Genomic DNA, 10,281 nt, shown 5'->3' with positions numbered 1-10,281 from the left:
GAGCGCTGGGGTGCTGGCACGGGTGGCCCGGGGAACCGGCAAGCCACGACACAGTCCTGTGCGGTCACGTTTGGGCCCCTCTTCGGAGAGTGACCGCTCATTTCAGTCAGCTGCCTCCTTCCCAAGCGTATAAAGCTCCCTGCGAGCTGGGAGATGTTTGTCTCAAGGCGATTTAAACATCCGTGTAAGGCGTGAGGGCTCAGCCCAGCGAAAGGGCATCCACCTCATCCCGCAAACCTTCCCGTCCCTCGCGCGAGGGCTCAGAAACCCTGAGTCAGGCTCCTTTCGTAGCAGGGGAACAAAGACACGGCTCAAAGGGAACAAAACTTTGTGCAGGTGAAACGCAGGGTGACAAATGCCTGTGGTTTAAGCAAACTTGTCCTCGTAGACAGGATTATGAAGTAATTATGAAATAATTCAGCTGGGAGGTTGGGAGCTGCGTGCTCGAGCTGGGCCGAGCCACACCGAGCTGCGCTGTGCTTTGGGCAGCACGCACAGGCGTGGAGCTGACACGGGCCACGAGGCGGCTGGCGCAGCGGGGACACGCGCAGGGCTCAAATCAGGATGAGCGTCTTCATTTTATGTTGGTGCGGTGCCAGCTGCCCAGGAGCCGCTGATCAACTGCCCCGGGGCCCCCCTGGACGGCATGGCCAACATCATCTCCATTATATATCAAATATACTACAGAGAGCATATTTATATATTTTTATATATATATGTGTGTGTGAGTGTGTGTCTGAGACTGTGTGTCTATTTCTAGAGCGTATGTGTATAAGAATATGTATCACTGTGTACACGAGTGTGAGAGCCAACAGATTTATTTACACATCTGTTGTTAGAATTGTGCACGTTATATAAAAGAGCGGGTGCCTGTGAGTGCTGGGTGTAGCGCTGGGTCTGTGTTTTACACGACAGAGATCGCTAAAGGCTGCGTGGGTCGGATGTATAAAGGCCTGCCTGACTCTGTGTGTGCAGAAAATGTAGCAACAGAGACTCGTTTAGGTGGGAAACACCCTTAAGATCGAGTCCAACTGGTTGTTAGGTTTTTGGTTTTGTTTGTTTGGGTTTTTTTGGTGGTTTTTTTTTTTTTGTTTTTTTTTGTTTTTTTTTGTTTTTTTTTTTTTAACCTCCTCCACCTGCATCCCCCGTGCATATAACAATATGTATATTTTATATACAAGCTATATGATATATGAGCATTATATAAGATAGATATAGCTAGTGTTAGATGTTCTCTATTACTTTATATGGTTTATATTATAGTATATAGTGGATATATTTTTATGTATATACACACACGCTCTCTCTCCCCCCCGCCCCCGAAGGGGTGTCTGAGGCTGTGCATAGCGTGTGTGTATGTATATATATACACACACACACGCGCGCGCGCTATGCACAGCCTCAGACATATATATATATTATATATATCAAAAAAAACCCACCCATACCAACAACCACCACCCTTATATAGGTATATAAAAGCATGTGTGTCTATGTGTTTTTAGCTACTGTGTGTGTGTGTGTGTGTATATGAGATCTAAGCTAGATCATATGGGCTAGCTAATATATAACCTATTATTACGTGTTGCACATTATGTAATCTATATTATATGCTATGTATTGTATATAAACAGGGGTCTCCCAGCGGCGTGTGAGGAGGGAGCACACCATAGCTGTGTGTTACCAAAAGACCAGACCAGCTGCTTATGTGAGAGCAATGTTGATACAGATATACCGTACTGTATTACCCTAAACACACACGTCTATATGTACACTGTCTATACATACACTCTCTCTCTATATATAGATAGATAGATAGATAGATGATAGATGGGGGGGGTGTGTGTATGTGCAAGGTGCATTGCGTAGGAGACGTGCTCAGTGCACTGTGCGTATCGCAGTGCAGCGCTGAGGACAGGGTAGCTGAGCCGGTACGGACACACCAATACTCATGGGTATAAAAGAACAGGAGACTGCCAGGGTGTGTGGTGTTTGTATATAAAATATATGTGTATATATCATCATCTCTAGGGTTTCTGGTTTTGTTTGGTTTTTTTTTCTTTTAATTTATGTATGTCTATTTTATATATATATATATATATACACACACACTCTCTCTCTCATGTATTAGCACATTGGTTACTATCTGTAATACAGTAACTACTGTATTTTTACATATCTATGCATGTGCACACACACACATATATACAAACATATGCTATATAGTAAATAACTACTGTTCTAATAAATACTTGTGTATCTATGTGTATATACATATACATATCACAGAATTACAGAATCACAGAATTATTATCAAGATTGGAAAAGACCTAAAAGATCATCCAGTCCAACCATCACCAATACTTCTCAGCTAAATCATATCCCTCAACACAACATCCAAACATTTCTTGAACACCCCCATGGTCGGTGACGCCACCACCTCCCTGGGCAGTGCATTCCAGTGCCTGACCACCCTTTCCGAGAAGTAATATTTCCTAATGTCCAGCCTGAATCTCCCCTGGCGCAGCTTGAAACCATTGCCTCTAGTTCTATCACTGTCTACACGAGAGAAAAGGCCGACCCCTAGCTCACTACAACCTCCCTTCAGGAAGTTCTAGAGAGCTATAAGGTCTCCCCTGAGCCTCCTCTTCTCCAGACTGAACAATCCCAGCTCCCTCAGCTGCTCCTCATAAGGCCTGTGCTCCAGACCCCTCACCAGCTTCGTAGCCCTCCTCTGAACGCGTTCCCAAACCCAAACCCTTCTGGGATGCTGTGATTCTACGTATCACATATCAAAGACAAAGATGAACACTGGACTGCACGACACACACATACTACTTACTTAAAATGTAATACATAGCACAGCTGCAACACACTATATATTGTTTTATGTTCTGTGTTATTGTTTGATAGTTATATAAAAAAAATGAAAGCGTGCCTGAGACTGTCCGTGTGCATTTAGGGACAGTAAAATATCTGTGTTTATAAAATATTAAGGAAGGAGAGAGAGAGTGCACGAGCGAGGGCGTGTGGGGGAGACAGATGAACGCGTGCATGGTACGAGTGCATGTATCTGTTGTATTTCCACACACAGAGATTTGTGCCTAGAGTGACCAAGAGTGTTTATGTACATGCGTAATTAGCTGCTATATATACTTGATATACACACATTGTAGTCTGCATACTGGTTTTATATACGTGAAAAACTAAAGAATCGCTGTCTGGGAGAGTGCAAGTGCGGCTAATACCATTTTTGCCGTACCGATGTATGTACGTGTGAATAAACGCATAGGAAAAGGCTGCCATACAGACACGTGTGTGTATGCACGTGTGCGTGTGTGTGTATTTACATTTTAAAAATAAACGCCAGCACCCCGCAGCCCCGGCCCGCGAGGCCGTGCGCGTGTAACACAGCCCCGCTCCGTACCCACACACACAGCGCGCAGAGGAGGGGCCGTGCCCAGGACCCCCCCCACTCCCTGCCCAGGTGCCCCCCGCAGCGCCCCCCCCAACCTTTTCCTTCCCCCTGCCCTGCTGAGAAGAGTTTTTCTTTGCCATTGCAACTAGCCCTCGCCCGTTACAGTGACCAGCCAGTTTTATTCAGCATTTCTTCAGCCAAAAAAAAAGCGAACGGAGAAGAACGCCGCAGCTCCCCCGAGCAGCTCGCAGAGCAGGCTCGCGCAAAGCGCCGGGGAATCCGCCAGCTCCAGCGCCGAGGCAGTGCCGCGAGCAGGGAGCCGTCGTGTCTGCATCGCCCCAGCAGCAAGCCGGGATACTCAGCTGCTTCCCCCGGCCAGCGCCCCGGTAGGAAACGCCGAGTTTGTGTTCGCAACACGGCCAGCAGCTCTGCACGAGCCCCCGCGGGCTGAGCAGAAGAGGAATCAGAAGGCAGCCCCAGCCGAGCCCCTACCGAGAGACAGCTGAAAACACACACCACTCGCTGTTCAATGTACGAAACCACATTACATTTATTCAGTGTTTTCGGAGAGCAGCCCCGGGACCCTGCCGCACCACCAACGCGTCAGCGACGCCCAGTCCAGCTCCGGCGCGCTGCCCTTCGCGCGACGGCGACGTTACTCGACACACGCACGAGCACAAGCTTCACGCCGCGAGGACCGGCAGCGGCAGCTCTCCGGAAACAGACGAAGAACAAACCGCGGCTGGGATTTCACCTTTGTCCCTCACTTCTGAGCGGCGGGTGCCGGTGTGGGTGTAAAGGCCACGAGGAACCGTGGGTTGACGGACACGGGAGCTCAGCCTAACCGTGCTCCCGAAACGCCCTCCTCTACCCTTTGTCTGCATTTCCTTACGCCCGCTGGAACTGCACGTGGGGAACAGCACCTGTGACTGACACAACCTAGGAGCAGCAAACGGATTTGGGGGAAAAACAAAACAAAGCAAAAAAAAAAAAAAAAAAAAGGCTGATATTCCCCAGCTACGCCCCGCCTCACCCAAGACTCCGGTTTGGATGGGATTTGAAATGCTGACGTTATTTGAAATCTCCCCACCATCCCACCCGGTGATTTCTAAAACTTATTTTTTTTTATATTTGGGCAGAACTACAAGTGCCTGGCTCAGCAGGCCTCGGCGACACGGGCAGGTCTGTCGGAAACACGGCGACAGAAGAGGCGCGGAGATGTTCTCCTGCGTAAGAGCAACGAGCGCTCGCCAGGGCTGCGGCGGCTCAAGCGCCACGGGCCGCAGGAAAAGAGGGATCGTGTTTTCGCCTTCCCGCCGGCAACGCTCTCGCTCCACAGCCCGCGGCAGACGAACAGAGCATTCGCGCGCTCTCGCGCCGATCGCAAAGAGCTCTTGGTAAAAACCGTATCAGACTCAACACGAATCACCGAGGGGACGGGGCATAACTTCACAAGTTGTCATAGTCGTCATCGTCCTCGTGCTTCCTCTTCAAGGGGTTGGGTTCACCAGACGTATTCTGTGACGACACCATATTGGTAGTAATGAGAATGTTCTTTGGGCCAATTAACGAAGGATTAATTAGAACATTCTGAACTGTTGGAGTAGTTGGTGTGGCTGTGGAAAAAAGAAAAAAAAAAAAAGAAGTAATTAAATAAAAAGCTTGAAAAAGTGACAGTTGATTTTCCCACACTGGAACAGAACTTGCAACCCAATAAAGCGGCGTGCGACCGGAATATTCCGGGCTAGAAACCTGGAATGATCCCGAGAGCGAAGCAGGGACACAGGAGGACGCCAGCTTGTGTCCGTGCACAGGGAGACACAAAAGATCGGCACTACCAGAGGACAGGGGAGGCGAAGGGGTTCCCCGCACTGTTACCGCAAATTAACTCCCGTTCTGCTCAGGACGCCAAAAGGCGCCGCCGAGCGCCGCGGCCGGCGTCGCACCTGACTTGACGGCGGCCTGGGAAGAGGGGATCTGCACGGTGAACCTCTGCCCCGTCAGCGACACCGGCGTGCCAACCTTGGTGGAGACGGATACCGTCTGCGCTGAAGGCGTACCTCAAATTCAAAACAGCAGAGACACTTATAAATATATTTTAAAAATTATTTGCACTCAGAAATTTGCCTTCCAAGTGGAAGCCGTGGGTGCCCGCAGCGGGAATACGCAGGAACAGGCGGTACGGGACACACAGGAGTCACGTTTCCAGGCAGAGCTGCACGTTCACTCAAGACCCGTGACCTTTCAGGCTGCAAACACACACCCCAGCACGTCCAGTGCACATGTCATCAGTTTGGTGAACCTTTCAGAAACTGAATTATTTGGGGCTGTCTGTAGACCAGCGCAGCAGCGTATGTACGGATCAAAGGTTACGATAATCTTTTTGAAATTAATTTAATTTTTCTGATGCCGTTAGTTAAGGTGTCACACAACACCACGGCCAGGTGGCACGCAGCATGTCCTCCCCGGCTGAAGCTTTAAATTACTCCTGGTCGTTTTTTTTCCTTTGCAAAATCAGCAGGGGAAGCTCACTCCGAGCCGTTTCCTACCTAAAGTAGGAGTGCTGGGCCTGCTGCTCACAGCGCCAACGCTCAGGCGCGGGACCGTTATCCTCCCCGCAGACGAAGAGACCTGGCGAGAGAGAACGCTCAGCTCGTTACCCCGGTACAAATTAATGGCGCTTAACGTGACGAAGAAACGGTTCCTCCTACAAAAGCCCAGAGAGCCTATTTCCCAGCAGTAACACAGGAGTTCTCAAACTCTGCGTGGCGCGAACGACGCCGGCGCGAGCCGCAGAGCTCCTGGGCGAGACACAGCGCTGAAGATCGGCAGGGAGCCGACGCGGCAAGCAGCACTCGGGATTCTTTCTTTAAAACGAGGGAAATAAATAGGGAATTCTACACACCGAGACTCAGCATTTTCCAGCAAGCAAGGGAACTCTTTTCTCTTCCTTCTAAAGCAGAAACAACTGAGATACAAGTGCAAAATACCCTTTAGTAGCTACACTACAGTCTTACCTTTTCCAAGCTGATATTCAACTCAACACCACTAAAAAACGGACAGATGCATTTCAGAACACACTTTGCATTTGAAGCCAGCCTGCAAACAGAGCGCTTGCCGGCTCCTAGAGACAAAGACCGCTGCCCCTAGTTCCAAACGCTCCTCTGACGCGCACAGGCCGGTGTTTGCACCCAGGTATCCTTCAGAGGTGTGGAAAACTCGAACTCCAACCACACTGCTGGCAAACAGCGTGGGCAGCAGCCCTTCCCCGCGCAGAGCCCGTACCTTCTTCTGCAGGGACTTCAGCCGGTAGTTGGGAGCTGTCAGGCAGTACCTGTCCGGGGGCAGCCTGGGCCCGGAGTACGGCTTTATCAGCGGCAGCGGCGTCTGATTTTTCTGCCTCGCAATATCTAGCAAGAACTGGAGAGACAGGGCTACGTTCCCACCTGCAGTGCTTTGCGGCGTTCCGCGGCTGCCAGCGGGGTTTTACTCACGTCTCTGGGAGGGGGCGAGGTAAAGGACTGGTCCGTTCGACACTGGATCGCCAGCCTCACGTCGTCTGCGTCGACGCTGGATTTCTTCGCGTGGCTCGAGTAGATTTTGGCATCCTCCAGTATGGTAGTCACATACCCTTTGAGAAAAAACAGATTCTCTCACCAAGGCTGGATTAAAAGCGAGGAATCTTTCCTCCCCGACCGCGCCCAGCTCTCTGATAAAGCCCGACACCGCTCCCTCCGGGGCCGCTGCTACAGACTGACGGGGAACCGCCAGGACACGGCTACAGCCCGCAGCGCCCTTCTCCGCTCCCTCCGCACGTTTTCCCCGAGGGCAGCGACGCTGGTGCCACCCCCGGCCCCGGCCCCGGCCCCGGCCCCGCTTACTGTAGGTGAACTCCAGCATCTGGTTGATGACGCGCGGCTCGTACTCCGTGATGCCCATGTCCTTCAGGATCTGCGCCATCACCTGCAGGCGGGACAGGCACCGCTGAGCTCCGCCGCGCCCCCCCGGCCCGGCCCGGCCCGGCCCGGCCCGGCCCCGACCCCCCCGCGGTACCTGCGCGTCTTTGGGCGCGCTCTTGGGCGACGCCATCTTCGGCGCCTCCATCGCCGCCGCTCGCCTCGGGAAGGCACTTTCCGGTCACGTGACCGGGGAGCGGCGGGCGCGGCTACGGCGGCCGGGAGGGCGGCTGGGGCGGGGGTTGCCATGGAGACGCGGCCTGGCCGGGGCCGGGGCCGGGGCCGGGGCCGGGGCGGTGCAGGCCCGGCAGCGCCGAGGGGGCGAGGCCGGTTGCTGGCAGCGGCGTGTGCGCTGCAGATGTTGCGGTTCCTCCGCTCTGTGCCAAGGCAAACCAGCCCCTCCAGGCACGATCGGGGGGGGGGCTCAGCCTCCCCCCGGGGTGGGGAGGCACAGACCCCGCGTCAGACCGGCGTTACCTTACCTAGGGCTTGTACCCTGCTTTTTGTTCTTCAAAACTACATTTCTGTGATGCAGAAATTCACTTTAATAAAAATATTTGTGGAGATAAAGCGAACACGAGGGCACAGACCCAGTCCCATGAGTTCAGGGAATTGTCCCCTGTCCCTTTTCCAGAATAATCCAATTCCAGCCGTTTGGTGACGAAGAAGAAGGGCGTGCTGCTTCATTAACGACTTTGATAGCCACTTTAAAAACTACCAGCACTGCCCAGATTAAAGAAAAATTACTATTTGCAGGAGAACTTTTTCAGCTTGTTTTCCCAGCAGCCGAAGGCTCCCTGCATACATTCCACACAAGTCTCGTCAAACAGTTTCTCTCTCACTTTCTGAGGCAAAACAGAACAACAAAAAAACCCTGTTTTCTTGTGATTCTGTGAAGCAGGGGGATTAGCAGCACGCCAGAGGAGTGTCATTAGCCGTGATGTCCAAACGGAGCGAGGGCTGGAGGAAGCCGCGCTATCCGCACCGGACCAGCTGATGCAACGGGGGAGAGGAGCCGCCCTCCTCGCAGAGCAAGAAGAAACGAACAGCCGTTAACGTGTGATCGCCCTGAGTCCCGCCTGCAACTCAAAACACCCCAGCAGCAGCGAGGCGCTCGCTCTGCTTCTCATCTCTACCGAGGCTGACGTTTGACACCCGGGCGCCGCACGCTCAGCCTGCCTAGATGTAAACGCAACGCTCAAATCTGCCTTGGCCCCCCCGCCGCGGGTTTGCCAGCGATGGCGGCTGCCAAACTCCGTCTGGTGGGGGGCAGAGGCAGCCCCATGGCTGCGACAGTGGCTGGAGGAGCTGGAAAACCTCCGCGGCAGTGCTGGAGGTGCCGGCGGCCGGAATGCCTGCGCTGAGGCTCTTTGGCTGGCAGCGCTGCAGCGTTGTAGGCCAAGTCATTTGACTTTCATGAGTCAGAGCATATTACACAAAAACATCCTGTGAGGAGGGAGCGGAGGATGAATTCCAGACACTGACCTTAGACAACAAACAAAACCCACTTTTTCCCCTTGTTTTAGGGAAGAGGGGGAGGGGAGCGCTTCTACCAAGGACGGGATGCAGGCTGCAGGTCAGGCTGAGACTTGGCATCGTCCGGCTGTCTGCCGTCACTGCCGTTTATTCCTGATGCAGTAAAAAAAAAAAAAAAAAAAAGAGATACTTTGTACTGCTGATGGGCTCTGGGTTCACCCCCAAGAGCAGGCAAAGACCCTTCTGCCCCCAGATCTCCTGTCCAAGCTGTGACCGCCCTCCCCGCCAGCCCTGTCTTTCCAGGCTGAGCAGCACAACCAAGGGCTGCGGCTACCTGCAGCATTCCAGTGGCAAGGAGAAGACACGGAGAGCCAGTTTCCACAGGGAAGATATTTGTCCCCGAGGCCACAAATGCCTTCCATGCAGGCAGCTGAGCTGGAGCAGGTCTGCCTGGCTGTGAAAGCTTCCTCCCCACCGGCAGTCCTCTGTGCTGTGAACGCCTGCGTTCAGCCGGCTGTGGGCACCGTGCGCCGGCCGAATGAAAGAGCAGCCACCCTTCATCCCTGCCCAGACACTGGGGTTTCTTTCAGCGCTGGAAAACAGGAAACTGGGTCAAGGCGTGGCCAGGCCGAGCGCTGACTTCTCCATCTGCCACTGCCGCACCGAGGACGTTCGTCAAAGGCAACCATCTCCCAGCCGGGAGGGATCTGCTCGACAAAACAGAGCCGACAGCCGTTGCTGTTCAACCCGTGCGTGAGCATGCACCGGCCAGGGCTTAGCTCCACACCAGGCGTGTCGTTTAAATCACCAAGTATTGGGGATTCTTCTGAGACAGATTTTGCAGAGCAGTCTAAGGTGCAGCAAACTAAAGCCTTGACACACAGACCGCTTTGCTTTTTTTTTTTTGAGGTTTTTCAGGTGCCTAAATCTCTTGGAAAAATCGCCACAGCCAGTGCTTGCACCTCTTGGAAATGGCAGCAGCAGTCGCCCTAACGTTAGAACCAGGGACCTGTCAACACAATGCGGCGGCTGTGTTCAGCGCTGACCTTTCGGGCCCAGATCCCACGCTATTTGGGGCTCTGCAAAACGCCGGCTTGTGAACAGCCCTTCAGACGAGAAAACCTGCAAGGCTCCTCCTCCGAGGAGAACGGAGGAGGTTTATTTTGTACCGGCTACCGTGCTCGCTTCTGCCAGCGCTCCAGTTCCCAAGTTACAGATACATCTTTGAGGCACACGCAGCCTCTCCGGTTCCGAGTGTCCCTGCTCCCTCCGGCTGTGTGCAGTTAAGCCCCAGCTTCCCAGAGCCTTCCCTTGTGCTTTCCCTAGCGCTGACCTCTTTTCTCCTCACCTCCCCAGCCCTGGTGCTTTCCAGCTTGTCAGCTCTGATCTTTTCTGGAGAAGAAAGTAAATCAGGGCCAAGTGTCAGACTGG

The 10,281-nt window shown here is 53.0% G+C and overlaps 1 protein-coding gene across 1 annotated transcript; it reads right to left on the bottom strand.

Annotated features, from left to right (window-relative positions):
• Positions 1-4,751: 4,751 nt before the first annotated feature.
• On the bottom strand, positions 4,752-7,535 carry TAF9B (TATA-box binding protein associated factor 9b). The gene is made up of 7 exons (XM_086756332.1): positions 7,472-7,535; positions 7,300-7,381; positions 6,913-7,049; positions 6,704-6,838; positions 5,968-6,049; positions 5,365-5,478; positions 4,752-5,034 (listed from the first exon to the last, which is right to left on the bottom strand). The coding sequence occupies exons 1-7, from the start codon at positions 7,520-7,522 to the stop codon at positions 4,868-4,870; spliced, it is 768 nt and encodes a 255-aa protein (XP_086612458.1). The 5' UTR covers positions 7,523-7,535; the 3' UTR covers positions 4,752-4,867.
• Positions 7,536-10,281: the final 2,746 nt, after the last annotated feature.

The sequence above is a fragment of the Chlamydotis macqueenii genome, chromosome 11 (assembly GCF_036417535.1).
Source record: "Chlamydotis macqueenii isolate bChlMac1 chromosome 11, bChlMac1.mat, whole genome shotgun sequence".
NCBI classification, from domain to species: Eukaryota; Metazoa; Chordata; class Aves; order Otidiformes; family Otididae; genus Chlamydotis; species Chlamydotis macqueenii.
The sequence above is the reverse complement of the archived record's forward strand: the minus strand, read 5'-3'. Positions and strand labels throughout refer to the sequence as shown.

Excerpts from the sequence above, each read along its gene's own strand:
- TAF9B (XM_086756332.1), bottom strand. The coding sequence starts at position 7,522 with ATGGAGGCGCCGAAGATGGCGTCGCCCAAGAGCGCGCCCAAAGACGCG. Across the intron at positions 7,382-7,471 it reads GCGCGCCCAAAGACGCGCAG|GTGATGGCGCAGATCCTGAA; the intron begins GTACCGCGGGGG and ends TCCCGCCTGCAG. Across the intron at positions 7,050-7,299 it reads GATGCTGGAGTTCACCTACA|GGTATGTGACTACCATACTG; the intron begins GTAAGCGGGGCC and ends TTTTTCTCAAAG.